General features: G+C 43.7%; 1 protein-coding gene across 1 annotated transcript in view; it reads right to left on the bottom strand.

The window, feature by feature from the left end:
* Positions 1–2,820: 2,820 nt before the first annotated feature.
* LOC109916781 (coiled-coil domain-containing protein 183) overlaps positions 2,821–22,483 on the bottom strand; it is a 69,544-nt gene continuing 49,881 nt past the window's right edge. Inside the window, exons 9-13 of the mRNA XM_048613337.1 lie at positions 13,972–14,132; positions 11,467–11,632; positions 8,417–8,542; positions 7,505–7,589; positions 2,821–3,038 (exon numbers count right to left, since the gene is read on the bottom strand). Of these exons, the coding sequence (XP_048469294.1) occupies positions 2,866–3,038; positions 7,505–7,589; positions 8,417–8,542; positions 11,467–11,632; positions 13,972–14,132 (711 nt within the window). The 3' untranslated portion in view covers positions 2,821–2,865. The remainder of the gene's footprint in view (positions 3,039–7,504; positions 7,590–8,416; positions 8,543–11,466; positions 11,633–13,971; positions 14,133–22,483) is intronic.

Below are 22,483 nucleotides of genomic sequence, written 5' to 3'. Positions count from 1 at the left end.
GTCCAGAAGTGTTGCTGTGAATGAGTTGGTCAACGATGTCTGAGGCAGGGAGATGTGCAACAAACAGGAGAGAAATGCATGAGGATGGCCAGGGATTAGGGACTCTGCAGATCTGTGTGCTGTACAGTGTATGGGTCTGTGTGTGATGTGTTTCCTTTAAAAAGGTCTCACACGAGTGTGTGCTGCAGCCCCGTCCTTCACAGGTTGAAACACTTACCCTGCTTTGACTGTGGTCATAGCCATTTTCTTCTCCATTATGTCCATTCGATTTCCAGCATGATGGAAGGCCAGCGGCATCCAGTTTCTCCCTTCTTTCACAGAATGTGGGCGTCTCTGGCTGGGCCAGCATTTATTACATATCCCTAATTGCCCAAAGGGCAGTTAAGAGTCAACAAAATTGCTGTGGGTCTGGAGTCTCATGTAGGTCAGACCCTCAGGTAAGGACGGAGTTTCCAGTTTCCTTCCCTAAAAGACATGTCAACCAGATGGGTATTTTCGTCTGACAATCGACAACAGTTGCACAGTCATCATTGGACTCATAATTCCAGATTTTTAAAAAGTACAAGTTCCACAATCTGCCATGGTAAGATTTGGACTCAGGCACCCCAGAATATTACCTGGGTCTCTGGATTAATAATTCACTGATAATGCCACTAGGCCATTGCCTGCCCTCAAAGCTAGTGCTCCTGACTGTGGACAAACTCCTCTCCTGCATTACTCTCTTTACATCCATGTTTTACCATATGCCTCCTAGAGATACTGACACCCCCACCCACGTTCCCAATTTCATCTCCTCTTCCCACCCATCATAGCCCGCAGTGCTGAAGAATGACCTGGAAGTGTCAGCACAGGTAAACAGGGTGGTGAAGGCAGCAAATGGGATGTTTCTCTTCATTATCTGGGGCATAGAATATAGGAGGAAGCTAGTCTTGTTACAACATTACAAACCGTTGGTTAGGCTAGAGATGGAATACTGTGTGCAGTTCTGGTAGCTACACCATTGGAAGGACGTGATTGCACTGGAGAAGGTGCAGAGGAGATTTGCAAGGATATTGCCTGGGATGAAAAGTCTCAGTTATGAAGATAGACTGGATGGGCATGGTGTGGACTAAAAAGGCCATAGTGGGATTGCAGCAGTGGAAAGGAAAGTTGGACTCTCTTGTTATCTTTTTTTCTTATCTTATTCTAAGTTAACGTGAACGGTGCCATGTATGTACAACTTTTCACTGTATTTTTACATTGAATACACGTGAGAATAAATGATTCAATGATTCTTGACTGGGCTGGGTTTGATTTCATTGTGATGAGGCTCAGAGGGGATCTGTTTGAGGTATACAAAGTCATGTGAGGTACAGACAGGGTAGATCATAAAAATCTCTTGTCCACGGCAGACGTGTCTAAGACCAGAGGGCACAACTTTAAGGTGAGGACTAAGTGGTTTAGAGAAGACTGAGAAAAATCTTTTTCACCCAGAGGGCAGTAAAAATATGGAATGTGCTGCCTGAGAGTCGAAAGATGTGCAGGTTAGGTGGATTGGCCATGGGAAATGCAGGTTTACAGGGATAGGGTAGGGGATTGGGTCTAGGTGGGATGATCTTCGGAGGGTCGATGTGGATTTGATGGGCCAATGGCCTGCTTCCACACTGTAGGAATTCTACGATTCTATAAGTGGGTGGTGGAGGCATATTAAAATGTCAGGTCACAGGCTATAGACCAAGTGCAGGGAAATGGGATTAGTGTAGTTTGGTGTTCAATGGTCAGCATAGACATGGTCAGCCAAAGGGTCTGTTTCTATGCTGTATGTCTCTATGACTTAAATAGGTTCCCGACTCTCCTTTCCATGGCAATAGGTTTAACCCTCCCTTTCCCGCTTTCCCTTTAGTTTCTCTGGACTGATCTGATGAACTGACTGCGGCCCACTCCCTTCAGCAAACTAACAAAACAGCCCTGAACCAGGAGTGCCCAAACCCCTGACTGGTGCCTGTACATCTCACAGAGAGGAGTTAGATATAATTCTTAGAGCTAAAGGAATCAAAGGGTTTAGGAAGAAAGAGGGTCATGTCCTCAGTCATTCCTACTCTCACCTGACTGCCCTTAGTCACTGACACTCTAATCTCACTGATCTTAATCACTCACACTCTAATCTCATTGTCATTAGTCAATCACACTTTCACCTCAGTGTCCTCATACTCTAATCTAACTGTCCCCAGTCACTCTCAGTCTTATTTTCCTGCTCTTCATGCCACTCAATTCATCGCTCAGCCTTCACTCGCTGGTCAGCCCCCTTTAGTGTTTCAATGAAGCTCAACGTAAACTTGAGGAACAGCTCTACATCTTTAGACCAGGCACTTCAACGGCATGTTGACTTGATGTTAAATTCAATTATTTCCGATTATAAACTGCAAATGCTACCCTCTTTTGGTTGGCATCTTTTTGATGATGATGATGTGCCTTTCCATATACATCACCTCTGGAAAGAAATTTTGATTCTTTGCTTGTTCCAGTATCATCTCCTTTGGCCTTTACTATCAACCTTTCTATGAGTTAATCTCTCCTGCCTTCCACTGTATTATTGACCTTTCCTTTTGGTTTCTTTCCTCACCTCCTTCTCCCAGTTCTCTGGTTTAAACTTTATCACATCCCAAACATTACCCAGTTCTGGTGAAAGGTAATTGATATGAAGCGTTAATTCTATCTCTCCCTCCACTGCTGCTTCCTAATCTGCTGAGTATTTCAGATATTTCCTGTTTGGATTTCAGATCTCAGTCATCCACGGTAATTTGCTCTGGCAAAAATAAAGAAGCATTTTCTTCTCAAAAGTAAATAGACAGCTGTTTATTTCCAGTGATCAAGACTGAGCTGTTCTCACACACCCATATCACAAATGACTTTTTTCTTGCTGACATATCGTTTTCTGCCCTTCTTCTTCACTCTCCTCACTATTCGTGTCTTGTCTTGCACTAGAAGTTCACTCCGTCTTTTAATTTCTTCTCTTGTGAGAATACCATCAGTTCCTGCTGCCAAATAGTCTAAATCATCTGGAAGAGAAGAGCAGGAGAATTGGACACAATTCCCAATGGTGCTTGATTCTGGTCTGATTACATGGTGGTAGTCTGCACTATTCACTGGAGGCTAACCCCAGTCTTAGTGAATGGCACAAGCACCATTGTTTGTTATATAGAGAATACTGAGGCTATCAGTTGCTACAACTAATCAGCTCTAATTCTATCCCAGGTTCTTGAAAGAGGCAAGGGAGAAAATAACAGGGGCAATGCAAAAATGTTCAATTCCTCTCTGGCCACAGGACAGGTGCTGGAGGACTGGAGGACAGCCAATTATTCATGAAGGGAGCAAGGGATAAATCAGGAAACTACAGTCAGTCTAACCTTGGTGGATTGGGGAAACTATTGAAAGCAATTCTGAGGGACAGAATTAATCTGCATTTGGAGAAGCAGGGATTAATCACGAACAATTTTGTTAAGGGGAGGTCTTATCTGACCAACTTGGCTGAATATTTTGAAGAGATGTTCAGGTGTGTAGATGAGGGCGATGACTTTGATGCAGCCTACTTGCATTTCAGCAAGGCTTTTGATCAGGTCCCACATAGGAGACTGATTGCCCATGGGGTCCAAAGAAATTTGGCAAATTGGATCCACAATTAGCTGAGTGGCAGGAAGCAGAGGGTGATGGTTATGGAGTGTTTACTAACTTGAAACCTGTGTCCAGTGGGGACCCACAGGGTTCAGTGTTGGGCCCCTTGCTGTTTGTGGTTTATATAAATGATTTAGATTTGAATGCAGGAGGGTTCATCAGTAAGCTTACAAATGATTTTTAAAAATTGGTGGGGTGGTAAATAGTGAGATGGATATCCTTAGGTCCACAAGCATTAGAAGCAAATAGACTGATTAGCGATAATCAGCACGGTTTTGTGCAGGGGTGGTTGTGCCTTACTAACTTGATTGAGTTTTTTGAGGAGGTGACGAAGATAATTGACGAGGGAAAAGCGATTGATGTTGTCTACATGGGCTTCAGTAAAACCTTTGACAAGGTCCCTCAGACTGGTACAAAAGGTGAAATCACATGTTATCAGGGGTGAGCTGGCAAGATGAATACAGAACTGGCTGAGTCATAGGGGACAGAGGGTAGTGGTGGAAGGATGCTTTTCGGAATGGAGGGTTGTGACTAGTGGTGTTCCACAGGGATCAGTGCAAGGACCTGTGCTGTTTGTGACCTACATATATGATTTGGAGCAAAACGTAGCTGTACAGTAAGTTTGTAGACGATACAAAGATTGGTGGAATTGTGGATAATGAGGAGGGTTGTCAGATGATACAGCAGGATATAGATCATTTGGAGGCATGGGCAGAAAAATGGCAGATGGAGTTTAATCCAGCCAAATGTAAAGTGATGCATTTTAGAAGGTCAAGTGCAGATGGAAATTATACAGTGAACGGCAGAACCCTTATAAGTATTGATATGCAGACAGACCTGGGTGTGCAGGTCCACAGATCACTGAAGGTAGATAAGACAGTAAGAAAGGCCTATGGCATGCTTGCCTTCACTGGAAGGGGCATCAAGTATAAGAATAGACAAGTTATGCTGTAGCTTTACAGAGCTTTAGTTAGGCCACACTTGGAATATTGTGTACAGTTCTGGTCACCACACTACCAGGAGGATGTGGATGCTTTGCAGAGGGTACAGAAAAGGTTCACCAGGATGTTACCTGGTACGGGGGATTTTAGCTCTGAAGAAAGGTTGGATAAACTGGGTTTGTTTTCACTGGAATACAAGAGGTTGAGGAGTGACCTGATAGAAGTTTAGAAGATTATGAATGGCATGGATAGACTGGAAAGATGAGTCTTTTTCCCACGGTGGAGGGGTCAATTATTATGGGACAAAGGTAGAGATGTGCGAGGTACGTATCTCACACAAAGGATGGTGAGTGCCTGGAACGTGCTGCCAGAGGAGGTAGTGAAAGCAGACACAATAGCAGCATTCAAGAGGAACCTGGACAAATACATGAATAGGAAGGGAATAGAGGGATATGGATCCTATAAGTAAAGATAGTTTTAATATGGAAGGGCAAAATGTGTCAGCGCAGGATTGGAGGGCCCAAGTCCTGTTACTGTTCTGTGTTGTTCTTTGTTCTTAGATTACGGGAGGATACAGACAAGTTGGTCAGATGGGTTGATCAGTGGGAAATGGAATTCAATGCAGATAAATGTGAGATGATGCACTTGGCAAGACAACAAGGCAAGGGAATACTTGATGGATGGTAGGACCCTGGGAAGCACCAAGATTCACAGGGACATTGGGGTATATGTACGTCAATCCCTTAAGGTATCAGAACAAGAGAATAATGTGGTTAAAAACGCATTTGGGATACGTGCATTTATTAGTTGAGGCACAGACTTTAGGAGTAGGGAGGTTATGCTGTATAAAATGTTGATTAGACCATAGCTAGAGTGTGCAGTTCTGGAATCCACCTTTATGAGAGGAATGTGATTGCGTTGGAGAGGCTATGGAGGAGATTTACCAGGATGTTGCCTGAACTGGAGAGTTTCAGTCACAAAGAGAAATTGGACACTTAGGGGTTGTTTTCCTTGGAGCAGAGGGGATTGAGAGGTGACATGATTGAGATGTATAGAATTATGAGGAGCATAGATAAGGTAGACAGGAAGAAACTTGTCCACTTGATGGAGAGATCAATGGCCAGTGGCATAGATTTAAGGTAAGGGGCAGAAGGTTTTGAGGAGCTTAAAAGAAAGTCTTTTTCAAGTAGAGGGTGGTTTGAATCTGGAAGTCACTGCCTGTGAAGGTGGTAGAGGCAGAAAACCCCATTATATTTAAAAAGTATTTAAATGTGCATACGCAATGCCAAAGCATACAAGGCTATGGGCCAAGTGATGGAAAATGGGTAGAATATTTAGATGGTTGTTTTTGACTGGCGAAGATGAAATGGGCCAAAGGACCTTTTTCTGTGCTGTAGATCTTTATGACTCAGAGGTACCTGGGCATATACCTGCACAGAAGAGTGAAGGCGGTAGGCAAGTGGAAAGAGCAAATAATAAAGCATACAGTGTCCTCAGAGGGCTTCAGTGAGCCAAACAGAAATTACAATCCTGCAAGATTTCAAAATTTTATCTTGAGGGAAGAAAGTCTGATAATTTTTATTTTGGATTTAAGGCCTAAATACATGCTACCTTTTTTGAAATCACCACCTTTTTGTGTGTGTGTGTGTGTGTGTGTGTGTGTGTGTGTGTGTGTGTGTGTGTGTGTGTGTGTGTGTGTGTGTGTGTGTGTGTGTGTGTGTATCAGTGACTTTTTCACAACACATTAAGTCTTAATTAATACCAAACAAACTCTCTGGCATCAAAAATGAATTTTTACAACTGTACAGATTCAATACTTCAGTAAAAAAAAAAAGGGGTGACACAGTGGCTTAGTGGTCAGCACTGCTGCCTCACAGCATCAGGGACCTGGGTTTGATTCCAGCCTCAAGCAACTGTCTGTGTGGAGTTTGCACATTCTCCCCTTGTCTCTGTGGGTTTCCTCTGGGTGCTGTGGTTTCCTCCCACAGTCTAAAATGTGCAGGTTAGACAGATTGGCCATGCTAAATTGTCCATAGTGTCCAGGGATATGCAGGGCAGGTGGGTTAGCCTTGGGAAATGCAGGGTTACAGGGACGGGGTGGGTCTGGGTGGAATGCTGTTCTGAGGGTCAGTATGGACTCAATGGGCTAAATGGCCCGCTTCCATCTGTAGTGATTCTATGAAGTGTTTTTATTATTTTCATCTCTTTTATCCCACTCTTTGTCTCAACTGTCTCTCAACAAGCTGTTCTTCGTACATTATCTGGAAATATGAAATGTTTTAGAGCCATGAGCAGGCAGTGATACACATTTTATATGAAACATGAGCAAAGATGTTGCGCTGTACCATCATGCCATTCTCTTGGAGAACAGTGTCAAGGACAAGGATTCAGAGTCTGATTAAGTTTGTTGAGGTGAAACACGAGATCTCCTTCCATGGCTGAAACCATCTTTATCCCTTTAGTCCTATACAGTAAGGATTTTCCATGAAAAATGACAGAAGTTGCTGGAAAAGCTCAGCATGGCTGGTAGCATCTGTGAAGAAAAAGTCAGAGTTAATGTTTCGGGTCCGGTGACCCTTCCTCGGAACCCAAGTCACCACACCTGAAATGTTAACTCTGATTTTTTCTTCACAACTGCTACCAGACCTGCTGAGCTTTTCCAGCAACTTTTGATTTTGTTCCTGATTTACAGCATCTAAAGTTCTTTTGGTTTTTATTTAGGATTTTCCATGGTCTCACAAGCCATACTTGAGGGATTCAGGATGAGGCAGGGGAATGGATTCATTCAACCTCATTTCACGCATCTTCATGAACGAAAAGAATAAAGGGACAGGTCTAATCCTATATCAGCACTCAGTCTGGGAGACCATGTGAAAGCTGAAGTTACTACAGGTTTCTCAATTAACACTCACCGTGGATTTCAAAGTCATCTACTTCAACCATAACATTTCTGTTCATTTCATTCTCACCAAATGTCTTCTCAATTAATTCTGTTAACTGAATTAGATAAGAGAGACAAGTTAATTCTTGACAACTTGACAAATTAACAAAGGACAGACATGGATAGTTGGGTTACTTTGTAATTTGATGACTTTGCAAACATTCATCTCTGCAGCTGAGAAAGGTAAACTGCGTTTGACAATTAGGTGGTAAAACAGAATCTCAGGCTGCATTAACCTGGAACTTTCTGGATCTTTGATGAAGGTCAGCTGAATATTGGCTGTTTTGTCACCCCCTCCAAAGGTCAAATATTGGATTCAGAGTTCCTGAAAGTTTGTTATTCATGAACATTGCCTGGATGTGGTCCTACAGCTAGTTCTTAATACTAAAACCTTCTATTTGCCCACTCTCCTAAATTATTTGAAATCTACCACACTTTGCCCCAACCCCCTTGCTCATCTTGTGTGAAATAGTTTAATCTAATTCCTCTAGGCCCTTCCATTTTGGAGCTGTGTCCCAACAATGTCAAACATGTCAGCAGAATCTAATTATTTATTTCCTTCGAAATCTTACATACTTCACTATCTCTCTGGGATTCTTCACTTCCCCAACAATGACCAATAGCTGGCTGAGAGGAGATTCACTGTCAATACTTTGGAATGTAGAGTTTGCATTTATACAGCTGAGGACCAATGAATTACTTTTTCTGCCTACTCTGGAAGTCTTTTGCCCTTCTACAACTTTTAAAGTTTCCTCATTTAGTGTATTCCTTATGCCTACCAAAATCTAAAGGCCTAAAGACAGGACAAACCTCTCACTCACACATTGAAGACTGTTCAGACCAGGGAGACGATGAGATGCATGGAAACACAATTGCACATTACCTTCTCTTGTTCGGTTAACATCCATTCATCAACAACGAAGTTTCTAACTTTGTTCTCCAAGAAAATTAATTTCTCCTCACAGATTTGTAACTTCTCATAGGTGTCTTGTGGTTCGCCAGTAGAAATCTGAGACACAAAATACAGCCAGCTAGATTGTTTACTGTAGGTACAGGTCCATTCAGCACAAGCACTGACCATCTCCGATAAGAGACGATCTAACCACCGCCCCTTGCCATTCAGTGGAGTTACCATCACTGAATCCCCCACTATCAACATCCTGGGTGTTATCATTGATCAGAAACTCAACTGGACTTGCCATGTAAATATAGTGGCTACAAGAGCAGGAATACTGTGGCAAGTAACTCACCTCCTGTCCACTATCTACAAGGCACAAGTCAGGAGTATGATGGAATACACCTCACTTGTCTGGTTGGGTGCAGCTCCAACAACACTCAAGAAGCTTGACACCGTCCAGGACAAAGCAGCCGCTTGATTGGCACCACATCCACAAAGATCCACTCCCTCCACCACTGACACTCAATAGCAGCAGTGTGTGCCATTTACACGGTGCACTGCAGAAATTTGCCAAGAATCTTCAGACAGCCCCTTCCAAACCCATAATCATTTCCATTGAGAAGGACAAGGGCAGCAGATACATGGGAACACTACCACCTGCAAATTCCCCTCCAAGCTGCTCACCGTCCTGACTTGGAAATATATTGCTGTTCCTTCACTATTGGTAGATCAAAATCCTGGAATTCCCTCCCTAATGGCATTGTGGGTCAACCCACAGCAGGTGGAATGCAGCGGTTCAAAAAGGCAGCTCACCCCCACCTTCTCAAAGCCAACAGTGGACGGGCGATAAATGCTGGGCCCAGCCAGCGACGCTCATGTCCGATGACTGAGGTAAATGAAACAGAAAATCCTGAGAATCATACACTTCAGAAAATCATGCTTCCTATTCAGGTATCATTCACCAAAATTAAAGTGCAGTAAACGTTCCCTGCAGAAGAAATCAACTAAATGTACAATAAAATTTCTACACAAATAAGATGAGGGCTCTTGTGCACAGAGTTAGTTTCCCTCCCTCTGGGACAGAACAGCTGCTGTAGAGGTGTATCATAACATGGATGAACAAATTGATTCAAAATGTCTTCAGGTCAAGGGTGTGGGATGGGCTGGGGTCAGGGAATGTATTTGCAAAACTGTACCCCAGTGAGAATCAGTGTATGTGGAACTGTACCCCAGTGAGAGTCAGCACTTGTAGAACCCGTACCCCAGTGAGGGTCAGTGTGTGTGTAGAACCCGTACCCCAGTGAGGGTCAGTGTGTGTGGGAGCCGTACCCCAGTAAGAATCAGTGTGTGTGGGACCTGTATCCCAGTGAGAGTCAGTGTGTGTGAGACCCGTACCTCAGTGAGAGTCAGTGTGTGTGGGACTGTACCCCAGTGAGAGTCAGTGTGTGTGGGACTGTACCCCAGTGACAGTCAGTGTGTGTGGGACCCGTACCCTAGTGAGATTCAGTGTGTGTGAAACTGAACCCCATTAAGCTCCTACCTGCATGAGGATGAAAGGACCACCAGTAGTCACGGATTTGACAGGTAGGTGTGCAGACTTTGTTACTCCTTGTGGCAGACTTTAGGACCAGGGGGGTATAATCTCAGAACCCCACCTATGTAAAACAGAGATGAGGAGGAATTTCTTCTTTCAGAATGTAGTGAATCTGTGGAATTCTTTACTGCAGAGGTCTGTTGAGGCTGGGTCATTACATACGTTAAAAGCTTAGATGGACAAATTTTTCTTCGGTTAAGGGAATCAAGTGTCATAAGGCAAATGCAGGAAAGTGGCACTGAAGATTATCAAATCAGCTGTGATCTCATTGTATGGTGGAGCAGATTTGATGGGTTGAATGGCCTACCTCTGCTCCCATATCTTATGGTCTCACAGCAGTAATGTGTGGGCAGTCCACTTACAATTTTCAACACTGTCATCACCTCAGCTTTAAATGGACAGCAGCAAAAATTCACCAATCACCATGCACTTTTCTACCAAAAGACTTTTGAATACCGGGGAAAATGGAACTTTAAAAACTGAAATAGATGGATGTTTGTTGCACTAGGGGCTCAGGAGAGATGATCACAGTCGGTTAAATAAAGTTGAGGGTATTCACCAGCTGTGACCTAATTGAATGGCAGGGCTGGAGGATAGAATAGCCTCCTCCAGTTCCAACAGTGTTAATTGACCCAGTTATAGTACATGAACAAAAATAGAAGTTGCTGGAAAAGCTCAGCAGGTCTGGCAGCATCGGAGTAACCTGGTGACCTGGTCACCGGACCTGAAACGTTAAGACTGATTTTTTTTCTTTACAGATGCTGCCAGACCTGCTGAGCATTTCCAGCAACTTCTGTTTTTGTTCCTGATTTACACCATTCACAGTTCTTTTGATTTTTATTGTACATAAAGCATTTTTAAAATTATTCATTTGTGGGATGTGGGTGTTGCTGGCTGACCAGCATTTATTGCCCATTCCTTGTTGCACTTGAGAAGGTGGTGGTGAACTGACTTCTTGAACGCAACAGTCCACCTACTGTGGGTTGACCCACAATGCCATTAGGGAGGGAGTTCTAGGATTTTGGCCCAGTGCCAGTGAAGGAATGACAATATATTTTCAAGTCAGGATGGTGAGTGGTTTGGAGGGGAACTTGAAGGTGGTGGTGGTCCCATGTATCTGCTGCCCTTGTCCTTCTGGGTGGAAGTGATCGTGGGTTTGAGGATTTTTGGTGAATTTCTGCAGTGCATTTTGTAGATAGTACACACTGCTGCTACTGAGCATCGGTGGTGAAGGGAGTGAATGCTTGTGGATGTCGTGCCAATCAAATGGGCTGCTTTGTCCTGGATGGTGTCAAATGTCTTGAGTGTTGTTTAATCTGCATTCATCTAGGTAAGTGTTGCGCATCAGTATTGTGGTTGAGAGAATGTTAAATATAATGCTGAACGTTTTCTTTCACTATAAGAGAATGAAAATGATGTTACTCAGTGGTATAGTACAGACCTCAGTGGTACCAGGAATGCCATACAGGGAGTAGTACAAGTTGTCAATCCCACTCTCAATGGACAAGAGGAGACGTTCACTGTTACACAGCTGCGTTAACACCATCGCAAGCTTCTCCTTTTCAAGCTTCAACTGTTGTTCTGTACCCGCCTTTAAAATGGTCAGGCTGACAAGATGAAAACACAAAGAATAACACCAAATCAGTCAAAACCATCTGAGGCAACAATAATTGCTGGCTTCTCCCAGCTGCTACTGAATATAGGTTAGTACATTCTTTTTAACAGAATCATTTTGTCGCATAGCCTCTTCACATTACAATGGGAAATTAGCGGTTATTGCAATGAAATAGAATTTGGAATTTGAGTTTGCTTTATTGTTGTCACATGTACCGAGATACAGTGAAGAGTATTGCTTTGCGTGCCAATCAGACCATGCAAAGTGCATCAGGGTAGCAAAACTGAGAGCAGAACACAGTATTACAGCTGCAGAAAAGGTGCAGAGAGACAGAGACATTAACATTTAAGAGGTCTGTTCAAAAGTCTGTTAACAGTGGAGAAGAAGCTGTTCTTGAATCTGTTCATATGTGTATTCAACTTTTATACCTTCTGTTCACAGGAAGAGGGTGGGAGAGAGTATAAGTGGGTTGTGAGGGGTCTTTGATTATGTTGGTTGCTTTCCTGAGGCAGTGGGAAATGAGGTGGAATCAATGGATGGGAGGCTGGTTTCAGTGATGGACTGGGCTGTGTTCATGAGTTTTGGAGTCAGTGATGGACTGGGCTGTGTTCATGAGTTTTGGAGCCTTGGGAAGAGCAGTTGCCATACCATGCTATGATGCATCTAAATAGGATATTTTCTATGGTGCATCAATAAAAGTTGGTAATATTCCTTGTGGACATGCTGAATTTGGGCACGACCACCTAGGTCTTGGAGTTTAGAGATTACTTTGTTTGGAATTATGGTGTGTAGGCAGGCTGTACTCAATAAGTAGGACCCTGATGGAGGTAAAAACCGAAAGAACTGTGGATGCTATAAATAGGAACAAAAACAAAGTTGCTGGAAAAGCTCAGCAGGTCTGGCAGCATCTGTGAAGGAGAAAACAGAGTTAACGTTTCAGGTCCGGTGACCCTTCCTCAGAACTGATGTAGGTATCCTAGTTATCCAGATGTTCCAGGGATTAGTGTAGGGCCAGGGAGATAGCATCTGCCATGGATCTGTTGCATTGTAGGCGAATTGACGAGGATCAAGGCAATTTGATAGGCTGAATTTGGTGTGAGCCATGACTAACCTGTTGAAGCACTTCACAATTATGGGGGTCAGTGCCACTGGGTGATAGTCATTGAGGCACATTGTATGATTTTTCTTTGGCATTGGGATAACGGTGGTCTTTTTGAAGCAGGTGGGGACTTCAAATCGCAGTAAGGGGAGGTTAAAGGTGTTTGCAAATACTCTCTCCAGCTGGTCCAGCCAGGATCTGAGTGCACGGCCAGGGACTCCATCCGGGCCAGTCGCTTTCCGTCATTTCACTCTTAAGATCTCCAATCTAATGTCTGCAGCAATGATCATGCATACGTGTGCATCCGAGGCTGTTGGGATAGGTGACATCACTTCATTGACCTTCTGTTCAAAGCAAGGTTTTAAGGTGCTTAATTCTAGTGGACACCTGCTCTGTGATCTGTCAAGCTTGTACTCTGCCTGCACTCAGCCCATGGCTTGTTCTCTCCTGAATGACAGCCCTTAGTTTCACTGTTTCTCTGTTACCTGCAGCATTGCCATTTCTATATTCTCTGTTGGAAAATTTCAACTTTAAATCTGCACTCCTGAAAGCTTTACTCATATATGAGTACATTTTCTCTTGTTATCGCGAGTAAAAGCGTAAAATTATATTTTAAGATACAGATCAACTATGATCTAATTGATGGTGGAGCAGCTGAAAGTTCAGCAGCTTTGTTCTGTTCCTATACACAAGGGGGAAGGAAGCAAAGAATGAGAAATAGCTGTAGGGCAAAGAATATTACGTTGTTTGTGTAGAGGGTATTTCTGGAGTCAGCGCTAAGGGTGAACTTTTGGAAATTTTTTTATTCATTCATGGGATGTCAGCATCGCTGGCTAGGCCAGCATTTATTGCCCATCCCTAATTGCCCCAGAGTCAACCACATTGCAGTGGGTCTGGAGTCAAATGTAGGCTGGACCAAGTAAGGATGGCAGATTTCCTTCCCTGAAGGACATGAGTGAACCAGATGGGTTTTTCCAACAATTGACAGTGGTTTCAAGGTTATAGCTAGATTCTTAATTTCAGACTTTTAATTGGATTCAAATTTCACCATCCACTGTGGCGATATTCAAACTCAGGTTTTCATTCTCTGGATTTAGCGATAATACCACAAGCCATCGCCTCCAGGGAGAGACCTCTGGGGGCAATTCCTGAAAGACATTTCAAAACAGGTGATGAGATAACAAAGGCTGCAAAACAAGCTCTCCGAAAGGGTTGCAATGAGCAGCTTGTACCTGGCTATCGTCTTGTTGGGGTCAAACTTTAGTTCAGCATGTTCTAGCATCAGATCCTCCAAGTCTTTGTTCAACTGATTCCGCTTCTCCTTCCGCTGACTGAGTTTCCACTCCAGGTAGTCACTGGTTGCACTCTGCATGTTTATTCTCTGCTCAATATCCTGTGTAAAATAAGTTTCAAATCTTAGTACTGTCTGCCCTCTATCATATTGAATTTGGACTGCAACAGTTGCCAAGGAGATAACAAACTTTCATTGAAGCCACTCCATCTGATTGTTTGTGTCATGGGATGTGGACATTGTTTACCAGGCCAGTATTTATTGCCTATCCCTAGAAGTCCTTGAGAAGGTTGTGGTGAACTGTTTTCTTGAACCGCTGCACCACATATGTTGTATATAGACGCATGATGCCATGAAGGAGGGAGTCCCAGGATTTTAACCCAGTGACATTGAAGGAATGGTGATATATTTGCAAGTCAGGATAGTGAGCAGTTTGGTAAAAGTGCAGGTGCTGGTGTTCCTTTGCATCTGCTGCCCTAGTACTGAGGAAGTACCGCGTTGTCACAGGGTCAGTCCTGAGGGCATGCTACACTGTCAGAGAGTCAGGACTGAGGAACTGCCACATTGTCAGAGGGTCACATTAGAGGGTACTGCACTGTCAGAGAGTAAGTACTGAGGGAATGCTGCATTATCAGAGGATAATATTGAGAGAGTGTTGTACTGTTGGAAGATCAGTACTGAGGGAGCACTGCACTGTCAGAAGGTCAGTGTTGAGGCAGTGCCACACTGTCAGAGGATCAGTGCTGAGGGAGTGCCGCACTGTCGGAGGATCAGTGCTGAGGGAGTGCTGCACTGTCAGAGGGTCAGTGCCAAGGGAGTGCCGCACTGTCAGAGGGTCAGTGCTGAGGGGGTGCTGCACTGTCAGAGGTCTCTATCAGGTAAAATATTCCACAGCACTATTAAGAAGAAGAACAGGGAGTTCTTCCCAATTCGCTTACAACTACAGTTTCAAAATGCCATTGAGCATAAAATTTTTTCAGCAAGTGATCTTTCAATTACCTCCTCACCTTGACCTTTTATGCTCTAATCCACATTATAATGATTGCTCTCTCTGATCCTGGCCACTCCACCAGTACTGTCCTCAACTCTTGCTGTTCACTTAAATCTAAGATACAGCCTTGAAAGATTTAGTTATTCTTTCATATCTGGCTGGATTATTTCAAGTACCATTGTGTCCTCTTCTATCTGCCAAAGCTACTCACCACTGAGTTTCTTTTACAAAGTGAAAATATTGTGTATGATGAAAATCTGAAATAAAAACGGAAAATGCTGAAAATACTCAGCAAGTCCAACAGTAGTTGTGGATAGAGACAGAGTTAACATTTCAGGTCTGCAACTCCAGCTTATCTTCTTGATTGCAAACCATCTTTTTAAACTTCCCTTTTAACCTCTTCCACCCTCACTTCCAACATGTAAAAGGAACTAATCAGTAAGACTGAAACCCTGTAATCAGCTGCCTCGACCACATCCTTTCCTTCCCTGAGCTCACTGGATCAAACATCCTCTCAGGATTCCGTATGCCTGAGCACTGACCTCACACCTGTCTTTAGTTTCTCTCCTATGTTCCCGCTTACCTCCTTCAGACTGATCTCTTGCAAACAACACATTTCTTGCTGCTTACCGCATTCTCACTATTTATCAGCTTCCTGAGAGGCACATTGTCAAAGGCCTTCTGGAAATCCAAATAGATCCAGTCCACTGTCTCTCCTTTGTCTTACTTTCTCATTACCTCCGCAAAGAATTCTAACAGATTTATTAAATATGACCTCCACTTGATGAAGCTGTGCTGACTAAGCCTTATTTGAAAGTTTTTGAGAAGATTTGTAGTTTGGGTTGTGGACGAGGTTATAGACTTGCTCGCCGAGCTGGTGCATTGAATGCAGATGTTTTGTCATCCTGCTAGGTAACATTGTCAGTGCACCTCTGGTGAAGCGTTGGTGTTCTGTCCCGCTTGTTGTTTATATGCCTCAGTTTCCTGGGGTGGTTGGCATTACTTTTGGTTCTGTTTTTCAGTGGTTTGTATATCGGGTCCAGCTCAATGTGTTCATTGATGGAGTTCTGGTTGGAATGCCAGACCTCCTGGAATTCCGTGGCATGTCTCCGTTTAGCTTGTGCTATTATGCATGTGTTGTCCCAGTCAAATTCGTGCCCTTCTTTGTCTGTGTGTATTGAGACCAGTGAGAATTGGTCATGTCTCTTGGTGGCCATTTGGTGTTCGTGGATTAATTGTCAGTTTTCTTCCAGTTTGGCCTATGTAATGTTTCTCACAGTCCTTGCATAGTATTTTGTATATTACGTTAGTTTTAATGGTCATGGGTACAGGATCCTTTACATTCGTCAGTAGCTGTCGCAGGGTGGTTGTTGGTTTGTGGGTTTTAGTAATGGGATGGTACTGAGAAAGGTTGAAGGAGTGACCCCCTCAGGGGGCATATCCGTAGGTCCTTGAAGCTGGCAGAACAGGTGGATTAGGTGGTAAAGAAGGCATATGGGATACTTTCCTTCATTGGACAAAATATCGAATACAAAAATAAGGATGTCATGTTGGAACTATTTAAAATACTGGTTAGGCTTGCGCTGGAGTTTTATGCACAGTTCTGGTCACCACATCACAGGGTTGCCAGGGTTTGAAATTTGCAACTATGAAGAATGACTGGATAGGCTAGGTTTGTTTTCCCTAGAACAGAGGAGGTTGAAGGGTGGCTTAATTGAGGTGAACAAAATAAAGAGAGGCTTGGATAGCGTGGACAGGGTAAACCTGCTTCTCCAAATGGAGAGGTCAATTAACAGGTGATTGGGAGAAAGATTAGAAGGGACATGAGATAAAGCATTTTCATCCAGAGGCTGGTGAGTGTCTTGAATTTGTTCCCCAAATTGGTGGATGAGACAGGAACCTTCAACTCATTGAAAAGGTACCTGATTTTCACCTACAGCCCTGTAATCTGCAAGGTTATGGATCAGGTGTTACTAACTGGGATTAGAACAGATGGCAAGTCTTTTCAGCATGCACACAATGGACTGAATAGCTTATTGTTACTGTAACATTTTCATAGTACTAAAGGGAAGCCCATTGATGTACTGTTTTTGGCTTTCTAGGAGGCACTTGACAAGGTGCCACATAAAAAGTTATTGTGCAAACTGAGAGCTCACAGTTCAGGGAATAACATACTAGCATGGTTAGAAGATTGGTTGGCTGGAAGAAAACAGAGTATGCAAAAAGGCTTCTTTATCAGATTGGCAGAATGTAATGAGAAGGGTCCCACAGGGGGCTGTGCAGACCCTTAACTTTTTACAATTTAAAAATAATGATGTTATGGTTCAATTTAAAAGGGCATTGGTGAGACCACATTTTGAATACTGTGCGCAGTTTTGGCCTCCTGATTTAAGTACAGATGTACATTGGAGGCAGTTCAGATGTGGTTTTTCTAGATTGACTCTGGGAATGAGTAGATTGCTTTATGAGGAAAGATTGGTTTGTTTCCTCTTGTGGGTGAGTCCAGAACCAATGACACTATTCTAAAATTAAGAATTGCCCTTTTAGGATCAACTTTGCACTGACTTCAAGGATGCCAGCCTCTGTGACTTCCATTGCTTTTCAGCACACAGGCTGCTCAGGAATAACTTACAGTCTCAGTGTCAGTCTCTACAGCTTGCATTGCTGTTTGGAGTGGATGGACAGGCAGGAAGGTTGTGGTGATTCAGAGCACTCAACAGTCAAAGGGGGTGGATCCGTCACTGTATGGTACTGGGCTTTGGCAATTTCACACCTACACCATCTTCCAGCACATGCAAACACACTACAAGTGTTTCAATCAAATGCCATGTCTAAAAATCAAAGGTGGCCGATCCTTATTGGAGTAAAGGAGGTCTATGGTTAGAAAGGGGTTCTACCACACTTAGTCAAGAATCTTGTCTGATCTCATTTGAGGGGGTTGGTCATGGTCAGTCAGGTGCTTGGTTGATGACAGTCTGGAGCTCTGTGTATCCGCAGTCCAGGTACTGGGTCACCGTCAGTGTTGTGGGTCAAGTGAAACCACTCCAGGGATTACAGCCCAGTCAGAGGCTACAGAGTTACCTATCTGGGGCGGCTGGTGTCACAAGTCATTCTGAGACTTGGACATTAATGTTGAGGGGGCTCATCAGAGGGAAGAATGTGCAGTCCTGGGGAAAGTGGAAAGCTCGTATCTGGGGTTGGGGTCCTGTACACAGGGTTACTGAGGGAATGGTCATGCTGAAAGGGGTAATTCCAGAGAGACGCAGGAGATCTTGGAGCATAGGAGGGAACAGGAGGGGAGATTCTCACTATTACAATCATCTTGGCCTCAATGTGAGGAGACTAATAGATGGCAATTTACAAGGCTGTGAGCTCAGGGGGTAAATGGGAACATTCACAGCGATGTGGGGCAGCACGGTAACTCAGTGGTTAGTACTGCTGCCTCACAGCGCCAGGGACCCAGTTTGATTCTTGCCTCAGGTGGCTGTCTGCGTGGAGTTTACACATTCTCCCCGTGTCTGCCATGAATTTCTGTTAAGTGCTCTGGTTTCCTCCTACAGTCTAAAGATGTGCAGGTTATGTGGATTGACCATGCTAAATTGCCCATAGCATTCAGAGGTGTGTAGATTAGGTGGGTTACATGAGTAGGGGGAATGGGTCTGGGTGGGATGTTCTTCAGAGGGTCAGTGTGGACTTGTTGGGCCGAAGGGCCTGTCTTCACACTGTAGGGATTCTATGATAATAAAGGGCTTGAATGAAAATACAGGGAGAGTCGAAATGTCAGAGTATGCAGAGATAATAATGCAACACAAAGGCTGGGGGTTACTGTGAGCTGCGCATAGTCAAGAAGGAGAAATCACATTCAAGGCATGCATGGCATGCAGCTTAGGAATTCGGTGCAGAAGGGAAGTGGTGCAGTTTGTTTGCTTTTTGGACTCATAGATTGGAAGGTTGTTTTTACAGGATAAATTGAACCTCAGGATTGGGAGTCCAGCAAAAAGAGAGTGACATCACAGGAAAACCACAAGTTCATTGGCTGGTAATAGCTACTAATTTGACCGTCTATTGTAAGTTACGTCCAGGTTGAAGAAAAACAGGGGAAATATTTACATGTTACAAGCTAAAAGACCAGTAAGAAATCTTCAAAAATTAAATTAAGAACTAAGTAAATAAAAGATGTTTTATTCACATGATGTGGGAACTACTGGACCCCATGGTAGTTTGCAGTAACCACATCTGTAGCAAGTGTCGGTTGTTCAGGAACTCTGGCTCAGAGTTAATGAGCTGCAGTCTGAGCTCCAAACACTGCAACTCATTAACGAGGGGGAAGGTTACTTGGATGTTGTGTTTTAGGGGCAGTCACATCCCTTTGATTAACTACCTCAAATTCGGTCAGTTGTCAGGGACAGGAGGGTGTGACTATGATCAAGGCAGTAGAGGGATCCAGGAGGTAGTGCTGAATGAGGTTCAGCCCTTGAGCTTGTCTAACAGGTTTGAGATTCTTGCCTCTGGACAAACCTCAAGGGATCTCTCTCCCACTGCAACCCTCTCGTATCCATCTTCTATCCGCCTCCCACTCCCTCCCTATTTATTTCAGAACCCCCTTCCCCTCCCCCTTTTCTGATGAAGGGTCTAGGCCCGAAACGTCAAAAGCCTCTCTGCTCCTATGATGCTGCTTGGCCTGCTGTGTTCATCCAGTCCTGCACCTTGTTGTCTGAGATTCTTGCTCCCTGTGTGGATGAGAGTGGAGGCTGTAGGGAGAGTAAGCCATTTGACCATAGCACTGAGGTACAGGGAGCCATTCAAAATAGGGGAAAAAAGAGAAATGTAGTTGTAACCGGGATAGTCTATTCAAGGGAATAGACACTTTTAGATAGCTAAAAGGTAAGAGAGAAGTAAGAGTGGACACTGGATCACAGGAAAATGAGGCTGGAGAAGTAGTAATGGAGAATCAAAGAAACAGCAGAAAAACTGAATAGATACTTTACATCAGTTTTCACAAAGGAAGATGCCAGCAGCATTCTAGAACTTCAAGAGGGTCAGGGAGCAGAGAGGAGTGTGTTGGTCATCACTAAGGAGAAGGTGCTGGAGAAGCTGCTAGGTCTGAATGTGGATAATTCACCTGGACCAGACTAGGGGGCATGGATAAGGCCTTTTCCCCAGGGTAGGAGTCTAAAACTAGTAGGTTTAAGGTGAGAGAGGAAAGATTTAAAAGGGAACTAAGGGACAACTTCTTCACGCAGAGGATGTTGTGTGTATGGAGTGAGCTGCCAGAGGAAATGGTGGAGGCTGGTACAATAGAACATTTAAAAGGCATCTGGATGGGTATATGAAGAGGAAGTGTTTGGTGGGATAGGGGCCAAATCGTGGCAAATGGGACTAGATTAATTTAGGATATCTGGTCGGCATGGACGAGTCGGATCGAAGGGTCTGTTTCAACGCTGTATATCTCTATGACTCTAGGACTACGCTCCAGAATTCTGAAGAAGATAGCTAAGGAGATTGTAGAGGCATTGGCAGTGATCTTTCAGGAATCATTGCATTCAGGAAGGGTCCCAGAAGACTGAAAAATGGTTAATGTAACACCCCTGTTTCAGAAGAAGGGAGACAGAAGATAAAAAAATATAGGCCAGTTAGCTTGATCTTGGTCATTGGTAAGAGTCCATTATTAAGGATGAGATTGTGGAGTACTTGCAAGTGTATGGTGTATTGATTGTAACACATTCAGCCAGCTGGACCTCAGAGAATATGAATTCCCTGATTGGGGCAGTTAATCTGGGAGCCTGGCTGACAGAAAAGGTTGAACAGGGTATTGACTCTCTGGTGCCTGATACTGTATTGGGCACCACTACAATCAAGGACTGTTCATTTATAAATAAAGGTGATGGGATGCCTGCCTCTGTGGAGTTATTTCAGTGGCAACAAGATTAAAGCATGGTCCTGAAGAAACTCATTCACAACAGTCATTTCTGAAGTTGGAGTTAGCATTTCTTACATCATGCCTTTCTTTGGGAAGCTTAATTTATTCAACCCTGTTGTTGAGGACTGGGCCCAGTATGTGAAAAGAATGTTTTATTTTTTCCAGGCAAATGATATTGTGGTTGATGAGAAACAAGTAATTCTCCCGACAGCCTGTGGAGCTGCAGCTTTTTCTGTCATTAGGAACCTCACCTTCCTTGAGGCACCAGATATTAAAACCTTTCAAGAATTGACTGACCTAGATAAGGAATATTATGACCCCAAGCCTCCTCTAAATCTGAGATGATATTGCTTTTTCTCGGCAATTTGAGAGCCTATACCAGGGAACATTTACAGATTAAGGGTACAACTTCCATCTGGTCCCTTATGAGAGGCAGCTGGTTCAGTTACTAGTGATTGTAGTAAAAGGTTCAGGCCCAAGCTAAATGGGCAGATTTGGTTGCAAGAGATTCACTTGGATTGGCTCAACATTTTTCAATTAGAAAATGGCTGCCTGTGCAAAGTCCTAACGAAATACCCGAAAGCTTTCCAGGAAGATCTTGGGACTATCAGAGAAGCCAATGCTACTTTGCATGTTGACCAGGAAGCAATTCCATGATATTGCTCAGTGCCATTTGCCTTACCAGCAAAAGCAGAAGCAGAAATCAATAGGCTGGAAAGCAAATAAACCATCAAACAAGTCCAATTTGCTGAACAATAGTACTGATTTTGAAGCTCGATGGGTCAATTCGCCTTTGTGGGGACTTTAAACAAACAGTAAACTGTTTTTTTTTTCAGTTGGATAAATACCCAATCCCTTAGAAAGAGGATTAATATGCAAAGCTGCCAGGAGATCTGACCTTCACGAAGCTTGACATGAGTCAAAAGCAATTGGATTTAGACCAGGATTGCCAGAGGTATGCTACAATTAAACCTATAAGGGTTTGCACCAATATATGAGACAGCCATTTGGGGTATCATCAATTTTTCATTGGACGAGAGAGAATACTTTGTAAGATCTACCTCGGGTCACCATTACCTAGATGACACCTGATAACAGGGAAAACTGCTAAAGAACACTTAGAGAACTTCGATTTCTCCAAGCTGGCATACACCTAAGAAGGGAAAAATTTGTGTTCCCGGCCTCCCAACTGACCTGCTTGGGCTACAGAGTTGACAAGTCTGGGTTACGCCCGTTGGAAGATAAAGTGAGGGCAATCAAACGTGCCCTGGCTCCCAAGTCCGTCCAGGTGCTTAGATCATTTCTTGGTCTGGTAAATTATTAAGGAAAGGTTCATACATAACCTGGCCTCCATCCTAGCACCTTTGAATCAATTCCTAAAAGAGGATCAGTTTGGAAATGGTGTCATAGAAAAGCCATAGCTTTCAATGAAGTAAAGAAAGAGCTATCATCGTCAGAGATAGTAGGAACTGCGGATGCTGCAGAATCTGAGATAACAAGGTGTAGAGCTGGATGAACACAGCAGGCCAGGCGGCATCAGAG

This window comes from Rhincodon typus, chromosome 28 (assembly GCF_021869965.1).
Source record: "Rhincodon typus isolate 14 chromosome 28, sRhiTyp1.1, whole genome shotgun sequence".
NCBI lineage: Eukaryota > Metazoa > Chordata > Chondrichthyes > Orectolobiformes > Rhincodontidae > Rhincodon > Rhincodon typus.
Note: the sequence above shows the minus strand (reverse complement) of the source record. Positions and strands in the feature narration are given on the sequence as shown.